The 25,975-nt window shown below is 43.5% G+C and overlaps 1 protein-coding gene across 3 annotated transcripts in view; it reads left to right on the top strand.

Annotated features, from left to right (window-relative positions):
• Nucleotides 1–25,975, top strand: part of SNX30 (sorting nexin family member 30) — a 168,555-nt gene that overhangs the window by 9,493 nt on the left and 133,087 nt on the right. For all 3 annotated transcript variants that reach the window (XM_070430897.1, XM_070430899.1, XM_070430898.1), the window contains exon 2: nt 23,726–23,917. In XM_070430897.1, coding sequence (XP_070286998.1) covers nt 23,726–23,917 — 192 coding nt within the window. The remainder of the gene's footprint in view (nt 1–23,725; nt 23,918–25,975) is intronic.

Raw genomic sequence — 25,975 nt, 5'->3', positions numbered from 1 at the left:
TGCATGAACCTGGGTATGGAAATACTTCTGCGAGATATTTCAGTTCATATATATATACTCCCAGAAGTGGATTGCTGGATCATATAGTATATCTATTTTTTAAGAATTTTTATTGATTGATCAATTGATTGATTTGAGAGAGAGAGAGAAAGATAGATTTGTTGTTCCACCCATCCATGCATTCATTGGTTGAGTCTTATATGTTCCCTGATTGGGGGTCGAACCGGCAACCTTGGCGTATTGGGATGATGTTCTAAATTACTGAGCTACCTGGCCAGGGCCTAGTAATTCTCTTTTTACTTTTTTGAGGAACTTCCATATTGTTTTTCATTGTGGCTGCACAATGAAAATTTTACAATCCCCCTAGCAGTGCATGAGGATTCCCATTCCATGCTCACCCACACTTGTTGTTTTCTAGTCTTTTGGTAGTGGCATTTTAATGAGAGTGAAGTTATGCTAAGTTTTGTGTCCTTTGCACAAAACTTTGAAAGTTCGATGTAGACCTGTTTGTCTTATTTTTGCTTTTGTTGCCTATGTTTTTGGTGTCATATCCAAGAAATCATTGCCAAGTCCAGTGTCCTGAAGCTTTTCCCTTGTTTTTTTGTTGTTGTTTTTTCCCCTGGAGATTCATAGTTTCTGGTCTTAGGTTTAGGTCTTTAATCCATTTTGAGTTAATTATTGTAAGTGGTGTAAGATGAGGGTCCAAATTCATTGTTTTGCATGTGGATATCCAGTTTACCACTTCCACTTGCTGAAAAGACTGTCCTTTCCCCATTGAGGGTATATATACTTTTAAAGCTCATTTCTTACCAATATTAATAAACCATGTTATGTTAATATTTGAAGTGCTAAGTGTAATGAGGAACTTCTCTGTACTGTGCACTGTATAAGGCCTTACGTTCCTTGGAAGTTAAAATATCCGAATTCTGGAATTGATATTAGCCTGGGACAGGGCAGGTCTCAGAAGTTCAGATAAATGATACCTTATTGTAATTAGAACAAAAGTGGTTATGGGATGGTTGTTTTATTGCAGAAATGGAAGCCTAGGCCTTCTGTAGAGCTGTTTACTTAGGGCAGGGATATGTTCTAAGGAATTGGGCTTGTCATTCTGCTGGCATCGGCATCTATGCTGCAAAAATGCAGTATCGCAGCCTTTCTCTGCCCTATCTGGGCAAGAGAATCTGGTTTATTTCATGACTCACATCAGCAGTTGTGAAGGACACTTGGTCTTTTCGTTCATTCCTCGGAGATTTATGTGGGCCTATCGTGTACTATGCCTGAAGGATACATAGATGAACAAGATGACCTCACCTTCCAGGCACCCGAGATCCAGGAAGGGAGACAGAAGAGGTACAAGTGAATAATTGCGCTTTAACATGACGATAAGGGTATGTTTTGCAAAATGCCCTGATGGTGATCAGAGTGATTACTTTGCATTAAAGAAATTCTAGAATGAAACATGTTTGAAGGAGACCTTGGGTTTGCTGTAATAGGCAATAGCTACATTTTGTCTTTTTTAAAAAAATATATATATTTTATTGATTTTTTACAGAGAGGAAGGGAGAGGGATAGAGTTAGAGACATCGATGAGAGAGAAACATTGATCAGCTGCCTCCTGCACACTTCCCACTGGGGATGTGCCCGCAACCAAGGTACATGCCCTTGACTGGAATCGAACCTGGGACCCTTGAGTCTGCAGGCCAATGCTCTATCCACTGAGCCAAACCAGTTAGGGCCATTTTGTCTCTTAAATTAATGGTCAGTGTAGGATTTTCAATGACAGTTTGAATAATTGTTTTCTGGTCTGATTATAATGGGAAATTCTTTACTATTCAGCCCTTAGATTTTATTCTGTGTGTGTTAATCCTACGAATGTTCTTTACCTGTGTATCCGAAGTTGGCTACAACATTTGAGGGGCCCAGCACAGAGACAAAATGCTTGTCCCCTTGTTAAAAAAGTATTAAGAAGTGCATGATAGCAGCAGTAGCCTGTGTGATCACACAAACTGCACAACCACGAGGTTGGCCCGGGGAGTATTCTTTGGAGGTACTGGCTTTCAGGCCCAGTTAAAATCACCCCTCATCCACTCGGTGTTCTCGTTCAGGACTGTTTTCCTTCTCTGGGTTTGCCTGCAGTGAGTCGGGGGTCACAGGGTTTGCTCCTCCATTCTGGATTGACGTGGAGCTTGCTGGGAATACCCATCCTCTGTCAACATTCTAGCAGTCCCTGTTTCTAGAAAAACTTACCGTGGTCTCCTCTACGCTCAGGTTTTCATGTTTAACATATGCTTGGGACTGCTTTTATTTTTCTAATTGTTGCTGCTTCTCTTTTCCTTTGTTCTGGTCTCTTCCTCATCCAGGGTGTTCAGCACATGCTCCCTCAGTTACCGCCACCCTCACCTAGAGGCAATCGTACTGTGTCTGTGCTCATTACTGACACTTACAGAACACGTACTTTGGTTGGGAGCACTCTCCTATGGTGCAGTTACTATCTCATTTCCCTTTGACAGCCGAGGAAATATAGGCTCTGAGAGGTGAAGTATCTTGTTCAAGTTCCCAGAGCTCGAAGAGTAAGGCTGGGATTTGAACTTGGGCCTTTGTAACTTCAGAGCCCACTCTCTTAACCACCGTTGCTCTAGAACTGTCATCCTTTCCCTAACCTTTCCCTCATTTTTTTTGAGCACTTAAATGCATTAGGCACTGTCCTATATAGAAAGCACAGTCCTCAGGCCAACAGGAATGAAACCAGCCTCTACTGTATCTTAGCCTGTGTCTCTTCCCTTATTTCAGTTTCTAGCCTTTTCGGCCTCTTCCTCCTCGTTGTATCGGTCTGCCGTGTGAGAGAAGTGTCCTAAGGCTCACTGCCTTCTGCCCGCTCACTCTTCCCATCACTGCCAGGCTTCTCGGATGAGAGGTCTTTGTGCACTGCTTCCATCTGCCTTGCCATCTGCCCACCTCTTGCCTCAGCATCAAGCAAGCCCCCTGGTCCAGGTTCTGCCCCTACCACTCACTGCTCACAGTCAGCCGCAGTGGCTGTTCTTCTGCTGTAGAATCCCAGGCCCTTGGAGCTGCAGAGGCCTCGAAGTGCCTTCTTAGCATCTATGGAAATGATCATTGGACTTTTCTGCACTAATCTTTTAATATAATTAGTTGATTCCTTAATATTGAACCATACTTATATTTGTAAGTCCTACTAAATTTGCTAATGTTTTATGTGGAATGTTAGATTTATTCTATATTTCCTGTTTATTATGCTATTTTTTCCTCCCCTTTCTCCATTTCCTAACTTTGGGTGGATTGATCAAGTGTGCTTTGTTCAGTTTTATTTTCCTTCAAGTTCTATTTCCTGTTTCTATTGACTAATGCTTATAATTCTACTAGAGGCCCGGTACACAAAAATTTGTGCAGTCGGGAGGGTCCCTCAGCCCGGCCTGTGCCCTCTCGCAGCCTGGGACCCCTCGGGGGATGTCCACCTGCTAGCTTAGGCCCGCTCCCCGGGGGAATTGAGCCTAAGCTGGCAGTCAGACATCCCTCGGGCAGCCTGGGAGCCCTCGGGGGATGTCCACTTGCCAGCGGGGAGCAAGCCTAGCTGCAGTCGGACATCCTTAGTGCTGCTGAGGAGGTGGGAGAGGCTCCCACCACCACACCGCTGTACTGGCAGCCGTCAGCCTGGCTTGTGGCTGAGCAGAGCTCCCCCTGTGGCACACTGACCGCCAGGGGGCAGCTCCTGCATTGAGCATCTGCCCCCTGGTGGTCAGTGTGTGTCATAGTGACCAGTGATTCCCAGTCGCTCTGCTGTTAGGGTCAATTTGCATATTACCCTCTTATTATATAGGATTCTTCTACATAGGCATGATTTCATTAGTGTCTGTAACTTTCTCCAGAACAAGAAGAGGCCTTGGGCTTGCTTTTACTTCCCCTTCTTTGAAATCATTCAGAATTGGAGCTCCTAATTATGATCACTCTTTTAATAAAAAAGTAATGCCCCTTCTATTACATGAAATCTTTCTTAACGGTTGTGTCAAACTTCACAGTAACGTCAGTGCTCCATTACACTGTTCCTTAAACAGCTTTATTCTGATTTAGTTTTCAGAGTGCTACATTATGCCTGTGAATGACATAAGGGAAGTAGAAACCCTGGATTATATACATTACATAACAACATTGAGTTGCATGCATTACTCTTTTATTGTCTGAATGGCAATTTGTCTGAGTCTCTCCCCCACCACCTCCCTTTAAGGCTAAATAATATTGTATGTATATACTACACAGACTTTATTTTTTGGGGGAAAAATGGATAAAGATATTTTAATTTTGAATGACATTGGTAAATTGAGTAATTTACATTGTAGTACCATGTGGATACACATGATCATTATCAAATCAAGAACTTTCCAAATACCCCCACTAACCCTCACTCACAAAGTCCTTGAAAACAGTATAGAATTAACTTAATGAGATGCGTGGTTGCACAAAGGTAGAATGGGGAGACTCAGTGGTTAGAAGTATTTGAAGTTATATAAGCCTTTGACTAAAGAAAATAGAACGTTGGTCAAAATGTGCATATGGCATGCAAATTTCAGGGGTTTATTTAAAAATATTCAATGTGTTGGGGGCAGTGATGGTCGGAAGCCCATCTGAGCCATTGGCCAGGGAAGAGGCCGAGGTGGAGGGTGTTGCACCCCAGTGGAAGGCTGGCAGGGGGTGTGGGGGTCTTTGGAGGGATTGCCCAGCAGTTTCCCCGTGGGGCCTGCCCCCTCCTGCCAGGGGTAGAAACCACCTACATCTATATTCTTATTAAGAATTCTTGATATATTCTGTATACAAGGCCTTGTCAGATAGATGCATTTTCTTCCAACATGTATGTGTGTGTGTGTGTGTGTGTAACGGGGGTTGGGGGGTGGGGAGAGGGAGGGTGGGAGATGTTTTTTTTGGTGTGGGCAGTGCATTCACTTGGCACAAAATTCAGAAGGTACACATATTCATCTGGTGAAGAGTTTCTTTTGCCCTTCCTCTAGCATAGCGGTTCTCAACCTGTGGGTCGCGACCCCTTCGGGGGGCAAACGACCCTTTCACAGGGGTCGCCTAAGACCATCCTGCATATCAGATATTTACATTACGATTCATAACAGTAGCAACATTACAGTTATGAAGTAGCAACGAAAATAATTTTAGGGTTGGGTCACAACATGAGGAACTGTATTTAAAGGGCCAGAAGGTTGAGAACTGCTGCTCTAGCAGCAGGTGTCCCTCCCCAGAGGCCACCAGTGTTACCAGTTTCTGAAGAAACTTTCTAGAGATATATGTTATGCATAAATATGAAAATGCATAAATGTAGTCTTTAAAAAAAACTTGTGGTCCCTTATACAGTGTTTTGTACCTCGCTTTACACGACCATAGATCTTGAAGATCGTTGTATATTGGTCCCGAAAAATCTTCCTTTCTCTCTCTTCCCCTCCACTCCCTTCCTTTTTAACGATTGCATCGTTTTTCTTTGTTTCTGTTAGTTCAGCACCACAGTCCCAGATGAGAAGTCTGTGCCAGTGATTTTTTCCCTTCGTGTACTCTTCCACATATCCCTTGATTTTTCTTCTTAAATTGAGAAAGTTCACCAGCCTGCTGGTATTTAGGTGTATATTTTTTTAGGTATTTCCACTGAAACCCTTTCAGTTTTACTGCTGTGTCTATATCCTATTCATACTTCATTCCCTTTTTCTGGAGAAAAGACTTCTTATGGATATTTGGGTCTTAATCTCTCCTTTTTTTGGCTTCAATTTTTTCGGGGGCTCATTTATTGCATTATATTTTCCCTCTGTGTATTGGGAGAATTCCTTGACCTGATCTTCTGGGTGGTGGATTTATTTTTCATCCCATTCCATTCCAATATTTCTGCTTTTCTATTTAATTGACATTCAACCTCACATGATTAGTTTAGCAATCCTATTTTCGGACCTGCTTTCAGAATGTGATGTCCAAGATGGTGATCTTAACTTAGGGCAGGAGTTGCCCTGGTGACCTGGGCTAGAGAGCCCCGACTTTCTAGTCTGCACATGTGGGGCTCTGTTGCTGCTACCTTCTCGGGGGGGCACATGCCGTTGCTCCCAGCAATGAGACTTGTTCTTGTGCCACCACTGGGTACATGCGTGTGTACATACAAGCATGTATGTACGTGTGCTCAAAGACGACAGTCAGTCATCCTTTGTCCTGATTGAAGTTTGGGCTGGGTTGGGGTGGGGGCAAGCCCAACCATAGCCCCAATCCCCTTTGGTTAAAAAAAGAAGGTTATGAAAGAAGTTCTGGAGATGGGTTGTACACAGTGTGACTGTACTTAATTAACACTACTGAATTGTATACTGTGTGGACGAAAGGGGCCACATGCTAACCTGGCAAGCTCAGGGGAGGCCTGCATGGCGGTCTTGCAAACTCAGAGACCGAAAGTAGCCACAACGGATGGTCTGAAATTAAACTTTAACTAAAAGCAGTTATGGTGGGTAGTTACATCCTAGGCCGGTATCTTCACTGACAAGGTCAACCTTTACCTTAACTGAGACTATCTGTCTTTTTGCATCTATAATAACATACCCTTGAAATGTCTGGGTAACTTGTAACTTCCCTTTTTCTGGACCCCTTGGGGCACAACCTAATGTGCCTGGGCGCCAGGACAAATACCCCAATTTCTTCATTGTTATCATGTTAATTGTTCCTACACCCACCTAAGTATGTGTCTATCATTTTACTTTTTATCCAACCCCAGGGGTTTCTCTGCTTTGCTTTCTCCCACCTCTCTAGTCTATCACCAATGGATTTCATGTAACCCATCTACATGCCTTTCCTTTGATTGCAATGTATAAATACAGATGTAACTGGCCATTCTCCGGAGCATTATCTCAATTCTTTGAGGTTCTGCTTCCCGGCATATGTTGACAGTTTGGCTCAAATAAACTCACAAAAATTCTTTACAGGTTTCAGTGGTTTTTTACGTTAACAACTGAAAACTGGTTAAGGCCCTGGCCAGGTAGCTTGGTTGGTTGGAGCATTGTCCTGATGTGCCAACGTTGTGGGTTTGATCCGGGCTGGGGCGTATGCAGGAACCAGCCACTGGGTGCATGATGGGTGAAGCAACAAATTGATTTCTCTCCCTCTTTCTCTCTCAATAAAATAAAAATAATTGTTAAAGGTATTGCATAAAACTGATTAAGACGGTAAATTTTATGTGTATTTTACCAGTTTTCTTTTTTTTTTTTAATAAAAAAGAGGGAGAAAGTTGTAAACCCTGCTTGGCACAGCCTAAGGAAATCTTTCTAGAGTCCTGAAAAAACTCCGCTGGTAGTTTCGCTGGTGGCAGCTGGAAATGAGAGTCTAAGCCTTTGCGGTAGGGATGGGATGAGGTAAGCAGAGAATGGAGATGGGTCCTTGGAATTGCTCTTGGGCAGGCTTCCTGTCAGGGTGTGTGGCTGATAACAGGGCCATACATAGGCTGGGTGGACTCTTTTGAACTGAGGAAGTGGGAAAAGAGCTACTCTGCAGATGGAGAATTTCACAGCTGGTCCAAAAATGCTCTTCCTCTTTCTTTATCAATTTGCAATCAAAACTCAGTGTTTGCTTCTGTTCTCAGCTACTGTCACTCCTGAATTTGGGATTTTCGCAGACCCTTCCCATGCTCAGCATTTCCCACTATGGCCCAGTTAGGTCTTGGTTGCTCAGCTCTGGCTGCATTTGAGGGGGTTTTTTTTGTGTTTTTTTTTTTTTTATAAATTTGATCCTATCTGCTGTATCTCTTCCCAAAATTCTTCATAAGTTTTTTTTATTGAAGGACAGTAGCCACCCCTGTTTTCTGGCTTTTAAAAAAATGGATTTATTCTCATTTTGATATTTCTTTTGTCATTTCCTTGGAATTTGGAGTGACACGAGTCAATCCCAGGGCTCAGCCCATCACCGTGTGGACTTAGTGTCCCCCATTCCTGTCACTGGCAGGGCTGTAGCAGCCTCTCCAGCCAGTCTCTCTCCTCATCTGTGCCCCTTCCACGTGACTTTAATAATGGCAGCAGCTATGAAATGGAGTGTTTGCTCTGGGCCGTCTATCTGTCAGAGCTGATTGAATTGCTCTTTCATTTTGTACCCACTGTGTTCCAGGCAGATGTTGTTCTGTTTATGCATTGCCGCTTAGCAAACCTCTCCCAAGTGAAATAGGTTAAAACACATTTATTCATATTTCTTGTGATTCTGTGCATCGCCTCAGCTGTGTGGTTCTTGCTTGGAGTCTTCATGTGGTCATAAGAGGGCCCAACTGGACCGGATGCCTAACATGATGCACTTGTGGCTGGCAGTTGACTCAAGTGACATTTCCATGTAGCTCAGGCTGCCCAGAACATGGTGGGTGGGTCCCTAGAGGACGTGTCCCAAGAATGAGTATCCCAAGAGACAGGAAGTGGAAGCTGCTGGGCCACTCGAGGGCTCTGCCCAGAATTGGCACTGCATCACTTCTGCGTTACTCTTTTGGCCAAAGCATTCACAGGGCCTGCCCAGATTCAACTGGGTGGATTGATCCAGACCCTGTCTCTTGATGGGCAGCAGCCCCGTCACATTGATGGCATGTTCAATAGGGGATATTGTTATGGCCGTCCTTTAAAAATTACAGGCTGACATAGATACCACGCTGGCAAGAGAAAGGTAACCGATACCAGGTCCATAGCACCTCGTACCGTATGTTTCATTGGCAAAGGCAGGTAGATAAACAGGCAATGGCAGTGCAAATGATAAGTATTAGGAAAGCGCTAGGCACAGGGGCGTGATGAGAGCATAGTAGGGGATATCTAACCCACACTCCACAGGTGTTGGCAGGCTGGGGATGGAGAGGTCTGTTGAGAAGGAAGGCATCTTAGTGGGGATACTTGGAGCTGAGTCTTGAAGCACAAATGGGCAGTAGCTAGGTGAACAAGGAGGAAGAAGGCATCTCAGAGCTTCCACCTCCTCATCTGTAAAACAGGAATAATTTATCTGCCTGCCTCAGAGAGTAAGTGAGGGAAAATTGGTGAAATGCTCAGTCAAACCCCGCACTAAGAGTGGGTTCTTCACCTCTCACTCCCATCCATCTCTTCCCTTGTCTGACCTATGACCTATCCTTTAACACTGAACATAATCCTTTCCTACATGCTCACTTGTGCTACAGGTGGAGAAACAAAGGCTAAGATAAGTAACAGTAGGGGAAAGAATGATGGGGAACGGACAGATTCCAGGAAAGGATCCCCAAAATGGAGTTGATGAGGCTTGTTTTGCTGCCATCCCCTAAAGCAGCCCATCTATCACTCCATCACTCCTAAGGAAACACCTGAGTTCCCCACAAACACACTTGATACAGAACCAACTGAGGGCCCTCGGAGGCCAGGCCAAGATTTCACAGAATCCGAAGGTAGACCCTACTTTTGCTATAGTTTCACCTCTCAGCACATGGGCCAGCAGCAACTAATTGCTTGCCAAATCTCACTCTCCCAGCAGTGCCCCCCACCCCCCATCATGTCTCTGTTGAAAGTATTACATATGTACCCCTCCCCCTTGGCCCTCCTGTCCCCTCCCCACGCCTTCCTTGCACTATTGTTTGTCCATGGGCTATGCATAGATGCATATAAGTTCTTTGGTTAATCTCTTCCCACCTCCCTCTGGACTTTTTACTTGCACTTTTGGAAGCTGTTATCTTCACACCAAAACCCTAGAAGAATGGGTTTCCTGCCTTTTCTGTATGGACTCCTCCCTTGGTGTGGTAACACCATTGTGTTGAGGATTAAGCACAGCCTTTGGCTGACGCCATTTGTGTCCTCCCCTTCCTTGGGTGATTTTGAGGACTCTGCTTTCCTGGGGCTTGAATTTCATAGTCAGATGAAATTCACTGGGTATAAATATTACCATCTGCTCTTAGTCACAGCCGACAGAGGAAAAGCACTTGGGTCGTTGGAGACAAATGGTGCTATCTCCTGCATTTTTGTCCTTGGCGTCGGCATTGATGACTCTTCAGCGTGGATGAAGATTGAGGAAGAGACACTGGTTCGACTGTCAACATTTTCTCTTTAGCTAAGGTTGGGCAACCAGTCACAGAGTCCTCTAACTACAGTATTGTCCTCCAGCCCAAATCCTCTTCTGGTTTACAAAGTCCTTCCTTGTTCTTTTGGCTCTGAACAGAGCTTTGAAAAAGCCATATTTTTTTGTTTTGTTTTGTTTTTCTAAATATTTTTAGTACGGTATAGTAGGAACAGAGTGGCTTTAGAATCAGAGGTAATCTTTTTAATCTTTGCCAATTTGATGGGAGAAGTTTCCATTTTGTTGTTTACTATTGATGTTGAACAATTATTGTTTATTGATCATATTTATGTCATTTGTCCATTTATGTATCAAACTTTTTTAATATTGGTTTTCACAACCTTTATTATATTAAAGCAATCAACTTATATATGTTCAAATCCTTTTCCCAGTTTGCTGTTATCTTTTCATTTTTACTTAATTGTGTCTTTTTGACATAGAGACAAAAATGGTTAAATCTGTTCGTCTTTTTTCTGTATGGATTCTACTTTTGGGTTTATAAAATCCCTCCCAAACACAGGATATTATATACTATTCATGTAAATCAGGAATCATCAAACGAAGGCCAAGAGGTCAAATCTAGCCAGCCACCGGTTTCGTACAGTCCATGAATTAATAATTTTTAAAACTTTTCATTTTGAAATAATTATAGATTCATAGGATGTTATCAAAAAATGTGAATAAGCAGGTCCCAGGGGCCTTTTAGCCAGTTTCCTCCAATAGTAATACCTTGTGTAACAATACCAGGAAATTGACTTGAATGCAATCCACAGAACTCATTCAGATTTCTCCAGTTCTACGTGCACTCATTGTGTTTGGGTGCATGTGTGTATTTAGTTGTGTGCACTTCAGTCACATGTATAGGTTTCTGTAACCAGCACCACCACACACAAGGTACAGTCTGTCCCATCACTACATGACAGATGGAGCTGTTCATGGTTTCTGGTCCTTTATGTTGGCTCTTCCCTGGAGCTGGCCAGCTCTTGAAATCCCGTGAGTGAAGTGGCTTGATTAATTTCTCTGACACTGGCGCAGCAGGCATTGTTTGAAGAGACACATGAAGGATTGCTCATGACCGGGTGCTGGTGAAGATGCAAAGATTAATGTGGCGGTTGGGATGGGGTGGAGTCTCCTGTCCGGTAGGTGCCTATTTAATGAAATTTCCTGTGACAAGGGGGCAGGTGGGGGAAGGCCACTGGCCTCTGCTCTGGACTCTTGGGGTGAGCTCTGCTGGGCCACCCTCTAACCTCCCTAGGCCTGTTCTCTTGTAGAAAAACGGATAGTAAGGGTCATCTCCCTTAACCTCCACCACCTTCGAGTTACTTTAAGGGTTAAATGAGACGTAATATGTAAAGCTTGCCCAATGCCTGGCAGAGAGTGTGAGCTTAAAACATTTAATTTCTTTTATCTTTCATGACTTCAAGATTGCTGTGAAAAGTATGGGCTTTATCTCCAAGTCCTTCAGCATTTCTTAGCCCCAATAGTTTGCTTTTTATTTGGGATTGTGCTGTGTTTTTGAGTAAACTTAGGGCCCAGGCTCCCAAGGTGCTCAGCTGGCCATCGTTGGCTCTCTGCTCTTCGGGTCATTTGTTCAGATGATCCAAGGAGGACCCTCTGGCCATGTCGGAGTCAGGCTGTGATGACAGCTGGTTGGCTGTTTGGTCCTCTGGCCTCCTTAAATGGATGGACATGGTGCAAAATCCCCCATGCGAGTTCCCACAGTGAGGGTTGCTGGCTTGTGACAGTGGAAAAATGACTCGAATCAGGTATCAATGAAGTGGATGATTGAAGGTTAGTGGGAGGCAGCTCTCACCTGGGTACGCACTGACCTTGCTTTAGGCCTTTGCGGAACACGGTCACTTTGACAGAACTTCCCTCTTGTCCTAACCTTGGGCTCTGTGGATTTCAGGACAAGCACATAGGGCTGTTGAACTTGGGTTTACTTGTTTTTGTTAGAACTGCAGCATTTCTAATCCTCTGAAATTTACCTGTGTTTGAAACAGATTCCCTGGTATGGCCAGACTTTGTTTTTTTTTCTACCTAGAAAACATTCCTTAGAGTTTCTCAAGCCATTTGACATTAATGCTGACCACACTTCTCATCTGTCCTTTCTTCTTCAGGTCCCCCCCGGGGGGGGGGGGGGGGGGGGAGGGGAGGGGGGAGGATGGGAGAGGGTGCCTGGCCATTATAATAGCTCCCTAGAGGATCCCTCTCCTATCTCTAAACTCTCCCCTTTATATTTGTTCTGTGTGCTTTTTCTAAACTCTTTTAATCAAATTTATATATAATTGCCACTTACTTGCTTAAAAGCTAGCCATTGCCCAGGAGGTCCACCTCAAATTCTTAAGATCCCTCAGAGTCTGGAGCTAACCCCCGGCGGCTCACGGTCTGTGGGGATGACGTTCTCCAGCTGTGGCTGCTGCGCTTCTGGGACAGTTTTGCTGATGCAGCGTTGCAGGCCAGGAACGCCTTTCTCTCCCAGGGAGTGCTCGTCTCTGTTTATAGCGGCTCTCACAGACACCCAGAATCTCCACACAGCCTACCTCGCCACCTGCCCCGTGCTCTCGGCATTAGCGAGCGTTGGTGTGTTCACTGTGTACACATTCTGTTTTCTTACGGCTGCAGAGCTGGTAGGAGAGCTGGAATTTGAACCCAGGCCTCTGCCATCCTCTGAGGCCGGCAGACTGCTCTCTAAAGCCTTCCTCCCAGGGCAGACTTTCTCTAGACTCCAGCACAGCCGGTTTCTCCTTATGCATGTATTTATCACTTTATATCACGTTGCTGTTGGTCCTGGGTGAGTGCCACACCCCTAATACTTGATTCCTCCATTGAATTCCTTATCAGCTTGCATTCCCCTGCTTCTAGAATAGTACCTGGCCCTCAGTGGGAACTTGATCGGTGTTTGTTTAGACGAATGGGTGAATGAATAGATTTTTTCCCCCATATCCTCCAATTTGTGGTTTGTGGGAGTATAGCATCCTGGTAATTGGGCTACTTAAATCTCCCAGGTGTTGGAAAGCATCTCTCTTCTGGTCTATAGCATAAATAGAACGTGATCATTACTTTATCCCATTTCCTCCGCCATCTCAGAGACATAATCAGGTTTTTCATTACTTGGAGAAAGGTGCTTAAAACATGTACCTATGTATATTATAGAAATGTTTTTAGAATATTCCTATACATTTTTGTAATGCATGTATTATTCCTTTTAGCTAAATTTTGTCAAACCAACAGCTAAACCCAGGAGTGGCTTTGAGGAAAGTTAGCTCTCCTCCCACCATAGCAGCCTTAACTAAAAAATAATAATATTCTTCACTTTGGACAGTTGACATTTTTCTCTCATTTGTGAAGTGTAAATAAAAGCATCTTGAGAAAGGCTTGCTGTTTACTGATCTCTTGTATATTGGCTTCAAAACAGGCCTCCCCGCCTCTCCACCTCCTTTCTGACTCTGTTTTAACCTCATAGTTTATAGGCAAATAAGTTTGTAAGATTTTTTTTTCTTCATTCATTCCTTGACTTCCTTCCTTCATCTGCTTCTGTGCCTCTGCCACCTGTACTTGGTCTGAAATCCTTCCACTTGCCCTTAGTCACAGGGCTCGTTTCTGCCTTTGAGCTCAGGTGAGAGCTCAGACCAACCAGTATTAAGTGTAAGGCCTTTTTCTTTCATGTCCTTCCTGCCTCTTTTCTACTTTACCTGTCTGGTTACTTGTTGTGAAACTCTTTTGAGCAGTTCTGTTCTAGAATGTCCTAGTCCTGCTTTTTCTTTTACTTGTTACTGTTTAGACTATAACCAGACTCCCGCTTGCTCAGTGCCTCCTCTCCCCCCACCCCAATCCGCACCCTCTCACCCCCCCGCAAGGAATCAAGTTACCATGGAAAAAAAAGGAGTCCCCACATCCGGTCTGAGCCATGTCAGTGGTAACATGGGAATTGGATCTGGAGCTGCCAGGTAGCCAGGTGGATCTTGAGCCTGGAAACCCATCTGCACTGTGGGCGGGAGGCAGGTACGCTTCAGGCTTCTGAAAAGGATGCCACGGGGAGACGGCCTCAGGCTTTGAGGAGTTCCACAGAAAAACATCTTTGTGGTAAGGCGCAGAATCCAGAATCAATACAACAGTGTTTAATGCCAAAAACTGGTATTGGGAGAACCCTATGCAGCCGGTAGGAGAAAAAAATGAAGGGAAGTATTTCTTCAAGCAGGTGAAACCTATTGGGATATAGTCACATATTTCCTTCTAATTTCACAAATTCTCAGCTCTGATTAGTTTTAGGTTTGGGTTGAGGGTTGAAGGACGTCCCCACCCCCAAAGGTAGGGTGTATGTGTCACAAATGATTGAATGGGAGAGTATTCTAGAGGGCACTTTGGACTTGGGCAGCTCATGGAATTGAAATGTATATGTTTCCTCTTTTTAGTTTAGAGAGACGGTTAGAATCTGCAGTGTCTAACTTTCTTTCCCTGCTGGTATTTCTAGGACTCTAAAATGACAGGTTCTCTCTGAAGGAAGATTCAAACTTGCACGCTCACATGCAAAATTTGCACAAAATCCTGGTGTGAGGTGCCCATGGACCCCAGGGAAAGAGTCCCTGTTGTAGAGGCACTTCAGATGATTTCTGAGGCCAGGACACCTTTAGTCTTGCTAAATGCGCAAGGCTCTTTTAAAGCACAGCTGAGTGGTGTGGGAGTTGCTATTGGCAGTTGCTATTTGTGGTGGAGTCCTGCCCTGTTCTGTTCCTCACTTGAGTGGTTCCTGTTTCTGAAAAGGTTTGGTCTGAGGTGATGATTCATCAACAGGCATTTGATCACCTCGTACACATTCAGCTTTGTATAGTGTAGTGTTTTGCCTAGGTCTTTGTTCTGAACACCAAAAATGTCCTTTCCTTTAATTTTTAAAAATTTATTTTATCTTGTTTTATTTTGTTTTAATCCTGGCACCCAGACTACATCCCAGACCATTTAAGTCAGGGTGGAGCCTAGGCATCAGGATTTTTTTTAACTATTTTTTATTTTATTGGTTTTAGAAAGAGAGGGAGGCAGAGGGAGAGGGAGGTTGGAGAGAGAGAGACATTGATGTGAGAGAGAAACATTGATCAGTTGCCTTCGGTATGCACCCCAACCGAGGACTGAACTCGCAACCTGGGCATGTGCCCTGATTGAACCAGTGACCTTTCAGTGCATAGTAGATACTCAACTGAGCCACACTGGCCAGAGCCTTCCTTTTAATTTTTCATAGGCATCTTATTTCATCAAACACAGTGTGTTTTGTATATTTAGGACAGTGTCAGATAGCAGCACAAAAACAAGTAAACTAAGACCAGGTATTGTAAGCTGAACAAGTAGCACAGTTAAGAGGTATCGGAGACACATTCTCCTTGAATATGTGTTTTTGGGGAGGTTTAACTCACCTCTTTAGAAAGCTGTTTGCTTGGGGTTTTGAGTACCCCCGATGGCATGCACATACTTAACCAGCAATAGAGGCAGAACCCACGTGTTGTGGGTCTTAGTTACTATTCAGTTAGGGACAAACTTTTGGAAATACCTCTCCTCCTTCGGTGGCAGTGATTTCTCAGCCTGGGATATTCATGCCATGGTCTCTGCCTTGCTTTTCCATGTGGCAAATTTACTCCTTCTTCTCAAGTTGCTCAGAATCCTTTGCTTGCTTCCTGTATTGTGCCTGAAGCTCTATTATAGCCCTTTTGAGTTGCATCATAGTTAGAGGTGTTCGTGTCCACATGCCCGGCTAGGCTGAGTTGTTTAGACACAGATGTCATACCTATTTTGTTTGGTAGTCCTGTGTCGGCACGTTGGCTGATGTGTATGAGGTGTTCAATATGTGCTCGAAATAGTGCATCCTCCTTAGAAGGGATGGAAAGGGATCATGTTTACGTTCAGCTGAGAGTGGGGTGACTCTTTGCTCACAGGAATCACAAGAATGTCTTGAGAGGCGATTGCTAGTCAGGAGATTCTTAGAAAAAGCTAGCAACACACACTGGACGCTTAGCCAGGGAATGTGAACTTGTGCTCTTTCATGTCGACTTCACTGTGATCTCACTGGCGGTGTTGTTTTACATCGGGCCACTGAGTAGATTTTACTTGAATGGCAGGTTTACTAATAGAAAAGCTAGGAAAACATTTTCCATTCCAACCAACTTTGTTAACCTACAAACAAAGCTTTAAAACAGGTGGTCTCTTAACCTGGGTCTAAAGAAGAAGAGTCTTCACCTCATAAGAAATGGTCCAGAATCCGAAGTAGGAAAATACGACTTTTCGGGGAAGATGCTAGAAACCATAGACTGCTCGGCCTTGGGAACTTAGAGATACTTGTGCAGGCACCCTTGGAGGTTTTGGAGAATATTTGAGATAGGGATTCCAGAGTGAGGGTGGGAGGGAAGGAGGACTCAACTTCCCATAATAAGCAAGAAGGGTCCCATAACTTAGGACATATCGTTAAGATGCATTTGAATAATTCTACAGAAATAAATCCCCACGCCTTAAAACTTTATACTGTTTATCGCAACTATTTCCTATCTAGATTTAAAAAATGATAGAGACTTTTAAATAATTACATATATTAGCCATCCTTACTGTGGTAATTAACAACTCGCAAAATTCAAAGGTTTGCAGCAGTCATTCATTTCTAAGACCCCCTACGTGTCCGGTGGCTGCAAGTCAGTTGCTGTGGCTCTTTTCCAGAAGACTTTCATTCTGAAGGAGCAGCCCTGTTTGGGCCGTGCCAGTTTCAAGGCAGAGGAGAGAGAACAAGAGAGCTGGTAGGATCATGCAATGGCTCCTAAACTGTCTGCTCCCATCTGGTATATGTCACATTCGCTACGTGCCACTGAGGAAGTCACACTGAAAGTCAGTGGAGTGGAGATGTGTCCTGCAGGCAGTCACTGTCAATATGAAGAATGTATAATCCTCTAAAGCAGTGGTTCTCAACCTGTGGGTCGCGACCATCGGAAAACACATATAGCATATCAGATGTTTACATTACGATTCATAACAGTAGCAAAATTACAGTTATGAAGTAGCAACGAAAATAATTTTATGGTTGGGGGTCACCACAACATGAGGAACTGTATGAAAGGGTCGCGGCATTAGGAAAGTTGAGAACTACTGCAAAGGGAGTTAATAACTGCAAATGACAATATCATCTACCAGATAGTTTGTGTCCTCTCCTTTTGTCACTGAATTGTTTAGTAAATGATTTAGTAAATGTTTTACATCTGTTCAGATTTACAATTTTAAAGTGTTTTGAATCGATTTCTCCATATTATGTGTATTAAAATTTCAGATTACTTTGGAGGGAAGCTTACTTGTTAGTAAAAGTGCTCTGACAACAGTTATGTGGCTATTTATTTGTTTAGGTTTTCTATCTCAACTTAACTTCACTTTGGCCATATACTCATATAGACTTCCAAGTTTATTAGCGTAGTTATTCATAGCACATTTTTATAATTTACAGTCAGTCATACAGAGAGGTAACACTTAAGAGTTATTGCCTGCTCTCCCTCACCCCCTTTCTATATTGATTAGGCTTCCTAAGTTTTCATTGATCTAATTTATCTTTTAGAAGAATAAATTTTTGCTTATAGTTTTTACTCCTCTGTTTTCAATTTGTGCTTTAATTTTTTATTCTTCTGCTTTCTTTTAACTTTTAAATTCCCTCTTCCACTTATTTTAAATGGAAGTACAACGTAGATGTAGCCTAAAGTATTCTATTTCATGGGATAAATTTTTTTCAAATGTATATATGTGCTCTTGAGGACTATGCTTCTTTCTTCATATTTTGGTTTTCTTGTGTCTGAATGATGAGATAGTGCAGATGGATGTATTTTTCGGTTTACTTGTGTCTGATGAGGTGTAATGTAGGCCTGCGAGTTGCCTCCCATCAGAACAAGTGAATTATTGGATCCCCTGTGTTTCTACTTGATGTTAGAATTGTCTCCTTGGATCTTAGGTTGAGTGAATAATCAGCTGACAGATGGGTAGAGTGATTTGTCAGTGGGGAAAGGGTCAGAAGAAAGCAAACCAGGGTCCTTGGCCTGGTTCCTCTCTGTTGGACCCAGTGTAGCCTGGCTTCCTTCTTGTTCTAGGTGCCCTCCCCATCTGCGTAGAGACCACCCCTTCCGGATGTGCAGTCTCGCCTGCTTTGCGCTTGGTGGACCTGCCCAGGGCAGCTGACCCAGTTGCCTTCAAGTTGCTCAGATCTTTGTGTTACATCTCTACCACCATGGTTAGATGAAGCCATGTGGGCAGGGTGCCCTCTGCTGGTGGGCCTCACATGGTGTATCTGCCTGTGCTTGACATAACCTTTTTGATACAGCCAGACACTCTGGTGGTCTTGCTCTGCCCCACTGTCGGCCCTTCCACTCCTAACTCTCCCGTTCTCCCTAGACAATGGCATTTACAAATTAGAGTGGATGTGAGGAGTTCAGGACATTTGCTACTTCTTAGGTAACCGTGCTAATGTAAGTAACCTCAGTGCCGTGGGTTAAAGATACCTCTTAGTTCTTTTCTCAGTTGTGTCCCAATCATATCCAGTAGAAAATCTTTGAAAGTTTTGGATTCCACCCTTTCCTAGCTCCCAGTCTGGTACAATTCCAGCCACTGTTTCTCTCTTTCCCCTCCCTCACCCTCCCTCCCTCCCTTCCTTCCTTCCTTCCTTCCTTCCTTCCTTCCTTCCTTCCTTCCTTCCTTCCTTCCCTACTGCTCTTTTCCTCCCATTCTCTAGGCTGTTAGGTTAGGACCCAGAGGGTGGAAAGAAGAAGAAAGCAAAGGCTTGTGCCCAGTTCACTGAGTTTATCTAGACAAGAGTCTAACTTTGTGATTTTGAGTGTGTAACATTCTAATTGGTAAACACAATCGTTTCCTGGTCATTGTGCCATTGGGGTTTTTCCAGAGTTCACTCTGTGTTCTTTGCTGTTAGGAACATCTTTGAACAAAACATTTTTGGGATTTTTCCTTTGAATTTATTCTCCAAAGTGAGCCTAACTATAAAACTTTATGATGATGAAGTCAGCAATCAAGAATGTTCTGTTCAGCTCAGCCAGTGGTGCTCAGTGGTTGAGCATTGACCTATGAACCAGGAGGTCATGGTTCAATTCCCGGGTTGCAGGCTCGATCCCCAGTGGAGGGCATGCAGGAGGCAGCCGATTAGTGATTCTTTGTCATCATTGATGTTTCTATCTCTCTCCCTTCCTCTCTGGAATCAATAAAAGTATATTTTTAAAAAATAAAGAAGAATGTTCCGTTGAGTTTGTGTAGGGTATATTCATTCTTCAAGCATCTCTGTGTGCTGGCAGGAGCCAGGGTGGGGTGGAGAGGGGTGGGGAGGGGTGGGGAGGGGTGGGGAGGGGTGGGGAGGGGTGAGGAAGGTGAGGCAAGTCAGGTACAGTCTGCACATTCAGAGACCTCTCGTCCTCCCCTGAGCCGCAAGGATGCTGTCAGAGGCTTTTCAAGCTCTTCTGAAGTTTTTTCCTTGTTATGAGAACTTTTAAGATCTACTCTCTTAACAGATTCCGAATATGCAATACAGTGTTATTAACTATATTTAACAATGATTAACCTTTTTCAAAGAGCACTCTGGCTGCGGTTGGAGGACTGACTATGGGAGAGCAAAAATAAAACAGGAGGCTTTTGTGCTGAGCCAAGAGGATCTTTCACTTCTCAAATTCTGTAGGTCACAGTGGTCGTAAAGGTGCTGCTCCCCCACGACACCTGCTCTAGCCTCTGCCTCAGCGCAGCAGACCCATTGCTGGGCGACTCTGAGGGCAGGGGGACCTGGGCCCTTCCGTCCACCTCACCCTCTGCCCTTTCCTCCCAAGATTTTCATATTTTCTCTCCACACGAGGACCATATTTTGAGGGGAATCCTTTGGGGAACACCTTGTATCAAGACCCCAAAGAAAATGTTAGCTTTTCTTGACTGGCTTCAGAAACAGAAGCTTCATGTTTCCCAAATGGATTTATGGCCAGAGAGTGGAGATGAGGGGCCACGTTGGGTTGGGAAAAGCCACCTTAAGGGGATTCAGTTTGATAAGAACCTTGAACTAGGAACCAGAAACCTGGCTCCACTCTTCGCATAGAAATGACTAGTGTCGATACATTTGAACACGTTCCTTAAGCTTTTTGGATCTACTTCCTCATCAGCAGAGACCATGCCTGTCCTGCTAACCTCACGAGGCCCATGTGGGGTGCAATAAAATAAGAACGTGGGAGCACTGTGTCCAGAGGTGCCATGGAAACCTGCGCTGGTAGCACCCCTTTTTAGGAAGCTACAGATACTGGTAGCTTGGTGCTGTTTGTATGAGCTCAAATAATTGTGTAACACCCGCAGCAGGAGTGCGAGTGTTTTCCTTGGTCACACAGCCCTACGAGGAAAGAACGTGCAGTGTGCCACGGATCCGGAGGACTGACTCTCCCCTCCCTCCCCCACCAACTGATTTGAGACATAGTTCACGTCCCACTGTCTGGCCAAAACATTTCAGACTCTGTGTGGGCTGTTCCTGGAAGGTTATTGGCTGAAGTCCCCATAGCAAAGGTTAGGGAGGTTGGCTGGGAGTCACCGGGAGACCTGCAAACCATCACACACACACACACACACACACACACACACACACACACGGCACAATTACAGTCGTTGGGGACTCACAGTGTCTGTGGATGTTATACGTGTAAATTATTAAAACTGTGACAATTGCCTCAAAGTTTTGAGAAGGGAGCGACTCATTCTGCCAAGGAGTGGGTCAAGAAAGGGTTCCCAGGGGAAGGGGAATTTGAGCAGATGCCGATGTGATACCTGGAGACCTGTACATAAAAGAGAGGAGGAGGCTTTGCAGCAAAGACCAGGAATGCGAGACGGCCCGGTGGGTTCCGGGAGCTGGTGTGGTGAGAAATGAGGCTGCTAGGATCGGTCTAGGCCAGACTTGTGGAAAACTGCTGTGTGAGCTGCTTGGTTTATCTGAGTAAAGATGTTGAATTCTTCTTCTTGTGTAATATTTTGCCACCGGTAGAGTCATTCCGGGGCCCATGGCCCGAGTGTTGATGAAATGTTAGGGTGGGTCCCTGCAATGCCAAGCACAGTGCCTGTTTAAATATTTATTGAAATGATGAAAACATGACAGTTATCTCGGAGCTTCAGAGAAGGTGTCTCTCTGAGATCCCCAGATACCCGTGCTCTGTGGTGTCAGCATGCTGAGCAAGCAGGCAGAACCAGCTGGCGGCTGGGGCTCGCAGTCATGCCCACAACCAGAGCAGCTGCTGAGGACTTTGCCTTCCCCGCCGAGGTGAAGTGGAGGTGGGGTCCATTCTCAGGAGCACCTTCTGTGAAAATGGTACCCTTTCAATAGCTACAAACATATTTTTGATGTCGCGTAATCGAGTGTGTGGTTAAATTATCGGAGTTGGTGACATCGCCCTTGACCCCAGGCCTTGCTTCCCTCTGTCTTGTCCAAGCCCTCTTCCCACATGTCCCAGGATTAGCTGGAGCTCATGAATATGATCACTAGGTTGACCTCTGATTTCCTGTGTGTTCTCTAATCTGGGGGCTCACATCCAGCCTGCAGACAAGAACAGGGGTGCCTATAAAAAAGAAGGAACTTTTACCATTTGCAACAGCATGGATGGAACTGGAGAGCATTATGCTAAACGAAATAAGCCAGTCGGAGAAAGATAAATATCACATGACCTCACTCATATGTGGGATATAATGAACAACATAAACGGATGAACAAGAATAGATCCAGAGACAAATGGCAGGGGAAGGGAGGGTGGGGTGGGGGGGTTAGAGAGCAACCAAAGTACTTGTATGCATGCATATTAGCATAACCAATGGACACAGACACTGGGGCAGTGGGGGCTTGCCCGGGGAGGGAATGGCTGGCGGGGGAGGGGTGTTAAGCAGGGGAAGGAGACAGACATATGTAAAACTTTAGACAAAAAAAAAAAAAGGGATGTCAGGAGAAGGCATCTTCCATCCCATCCTGGGCTCTGAGACCGATGGGTCAGGAATGTTTTCTGCATTCCTGATCAAGGCACTTTCCATGGTGCCGCCTCGCTTTCTTGCCATATTCCTCAGTGTTTGCTCCTGGTGATAGTAAAGTGACATTTAGAGGTTTTTACATCTAGACAAGGCTTTGTTCTGTTGTCAGATCTTAAAACCCAAAGAAAACTGTAAGATTGCACCTTTTTGGATATTAGGGACGTAATTTATTCAAATGGTTTCCTACTAGGGCCTAAAGAGAAAGAAGTCCATAATTTAAAAAAATCTTTCCTTCTCTTTTTTTCCTGGCATTTGCCCACAGCCCCCATTCCACCCCTCCCAATTTTTTTTGATTGTGGAAAATTTTAAACATTTACAGAAAAGGAGAGAATTGTATAATGGACCTGCAATTACCAGCTTCAACAATTATCAACGATGGGGCATCTTATAGTATCTATATCCCCACCTTCCCATCCTTAATTTATTTTGAAGCAAATCCCAGACATCCTATCATTTCATCCATGAATATTTTAGTATATATTTCTAAAAGATGAAGACTTTGTAAATGTTAATGCTTCTGTTATCACACCTAATAATTTCTTTTCTTTCTTTTTGATAAAAATTGATTTCAGAGAAAGACAAGAAAGGGGCGGGGGGAGAAAGAGAGAGAGAGAGAAAGAGATATTTGCTGTTCTATTTATTCATGCATTCATTGGTTGCTTCTTGTATGTGCCCTGATTGGGGATCAAACCTGCATCCTTGACATATCAGGATGATGCTCTAACCAACTGAGTTTCCCAGCCAGAGCCCCTAAAAATTTCTTAATATCATCCAATAACCGACCACTATTCAAATTTTCCTGAGTGTCTCAAAATCTTTTAACATTTTATTTTAATCAGGTTCCATTGTAATTTTTTTAGAAGTCTCTTAAGTTCTTAAGATTTTTTTACATCTCTAGGTTCTCCTATCCCTATCTCTTTTTTTTCTTTGCAATTTATTTATTGAAGAAACTGGGTTTTTAGCTCTCTTTAATTTCACATAGTAAGGATTTTGCTGACTGCATCCTCATAATATTGTTAATATCTTCCTCACTCCTCTGTATTTCCTATAAATTTTTTTTGTGTACAGAGATTTGTTCAGGACTCAGATTCAGGTTTTTGGCAGTTATACTTCATAGGTAGTTTTGTGAATGAGCTTCTTTCAGGAGGTACAAAATATTTAGTTGTCTCTTCATGTTGGTTAATTGAATTTTTAAATGTGTTAAATATTTTAGAGGGTTCAGGTCCCTTAATGTTTACTTGGGCCCAGGTGGTAGGTGAGAAAGTGGGAAAGAATATGTGATGTGGTCACCAAGTTCTTTCGCTGTTGAGGTCTGATGATGGTGGGGTTTTATATTCTGACTGAATTATCTGCTTCTGTTGGTTCCTCCAGTCTTTGCTGGAAGATGAATCAGTGTGAATCTGGTGTAGAGGTCGGCCATGGCTTGTTTCTCTTGGTCATAAAAGAACTGTTCACTTAAACGTTATGTGAGGAGAGGCTCAGACTCTTTGGAAGTTTTGTTTGTTTGTATTTAGAGGTGTTCATTGATTTGACTAAACTGACTACTTTTGCTGATATTCTCCAGGTGTATGTTTTCATTTAATTTGTAAGATGATTTTTTTTCTTCTTTCAGGATCTCATTTTGCCCAACGGTGGAACGCCAGCAGGCACTTCGAGTCCAGCTTCTTCATCTTCCCTTCTCAACAGACTTCAGCTTGATGACGACATCGATGGCGAGACCAGAGATCTCTTTGTCACCGTTGATGATCCCAAGAAGCATGTCTGTACAATGGAGACCTATATCACGTACAGGATCACCACCAAAGTAGGTCCCTTTGTTATCTTGTTCCCGTGTTGATTGGTCTTGGAGAATGAGAGTCCTCCCTCCATGATGTCTGCCTTTGCTTTCTCTCTCCTTTTGTACAGTTCTGTTCCCTTTTTATAATTGTGCGTACGGCTTTCTGAGAGAGTAGATACATTCAGATTAAAAGGATTATATGTAAGTGTTTTTAATCTTAAAATGCAAGAGAAATTGTGACTTCAGTCTTTCAAAGAAAACTTTAATCCTTATATAGTTGATTCTTCAACAACATGGGTTTGAATGGTGTAGGTCCACTTATACATGGATTTTTTCATTAAATATTGTTTAGGTATTTTTCATAATAAAATTTTCTTTTCTCTAGATTACTTTATTGTAAGAACACAGCATAAACTACATATAACATACAAAATATGTGTTAATTGACTGTTCACATTATTGGTTAACAGTAGGCTATTAGTAGTTAAGTTGTTTGAGAGTCAAAAGTTATATGGATGTGTGTGTGGGGATCAGCACCTCTAATCCCTGTGATTTTCAAGGGTCAACTCTATGTTCACTTATTTTCTATCATGATACTATTTAATGTATTATTATCACATTGCATTTGAAACTTATAAATCGTTGTATTATCCTAAATCTCTATATAATTATGATGATCCCATAATTATAATTTGGTATAATTAGACTTGATGGTAGGGGGAGAAGGAGTAAGAGAAGGATGGAAACTAATAGTTATGGACTTTTTGCTATGTGCCACTATGATATTACTGCCTTGTCCTCTCACACCTGGTTCACATTTGAAAATTTGTCACATACACATGCACTTACACAGTGTTCCCCCATTTCCATTGCCGCTGGGTACCTACTGCTTCCCAGGCACTATGGGCTAGGTGCTTGGATGTGTATTATCTCCTCAGAAGTCCTAGGTCAGTGATGGCGAACCTATGACACGCGTGTCAGAGGTGACACGCGAACTCATTTTTTTGGTTGATTTTTCTTTGTTAAATGGCATTTAAATATATAAAATAAATATCAAAAATATAAATCTTTGTTTTACTATGGTTGCAAATATCAAAAAATTTCTATATGTGACATGGCACCAGAGTTAAGTTAGGGTTTTTCAAAATGCTGACACGCCGAGCTCAAAAGGTTCGCCATCACTGTCCTAGGTTGATATAATGTATTCCCATGAATTATTTCCAGTTACTTATTTTTTCCCCTAGGGTCAGCTTATTTTTTAACCTGCAGTCAGTGAAATGCAAAACCTGTTTTTCTTGAATTTGTGCTCTGAACAGCTGGATGACAAGGTGACTGCCTGCCTGGCTGCACAGCGATGCTTGCCTCCCTGGATGTTTTCCCACCTTTACTTTACTTCTGGGCCCTGCAGTTCACCTCCCAAATGCTAATACTGCAGGGCCTTGTTTCACAGGCTACCGCATGCACGTGATCTCTCTTGTGCCTCTTCTCTTTACTTGCTTCCTTCCCCTTTCTCATTGTGGTCTTATTTCTATTCCTTTTCCTGGGGCTGTTTGATTTCCTTTAAGTCAGATAATGTCTCCTTATAACCTTTTCCAAGTTCTAATCCCACGTTTCCATTTGGCTGTGATGTCAACACCTCCAGGTAAACTTGTTGCAGTATTAAGTTTTACTTATTACTGTCAATTCCACTTCTGATCTCAGACCAGAGCCTTTTTCTCTTCCTGTTCCAAATAGCGACACCAGGTTTAATGTCTTGGTGATGCATTTGGAGCCTTCTTCCTGAATGTTGTGTTACAGATTCGTAGAGAAGTGTGAGGGTGAGAGAGAGAGGACAAACAGGAACACAGGGTCCCAGATACCTGTTCCTGTCCCAGGGCCCCTGCTTCTACTGAGGTTCTCAAGCAAAGTTAATGGTCAGAGGACAAGGTCATACCTATACTTACTCTGTTACTTTGAGCTTTGATTCCCAGTCCTGCTTCAGATTCCTGATAACCAAAGCTGGACAAAATATAGAGCTGCTTTTGTCTGAGCTAAAATGAGCCTAGGGATTCCATTGGTTAGAGTGTCGTCCCGATATGGCAAGGT

Source organism: Myotis yumanensis, unplaced genomic scaffold (genome assembly GCF_028538775.1).
Source record: "Myotis yumanensis isolate MYYU_CA2020_CCGP unplaced genomic scaffold, mMyoYum1.0.hap1 SCAF_12, whole genome shotgun sequence".
NCBI classification, from domain to species: domain Eukaryota; kingdom Metazoa; phylum Chordata; class Mammalia; order Chiroptera; family Vespertilionidae; genus Myotis; species Myotis yumanensis.
The sequence above is the reverse complement of the archived record's forward strand: the minus strand, read 5'-3'. Positions and strand labels throughout refer to the sequence as shown.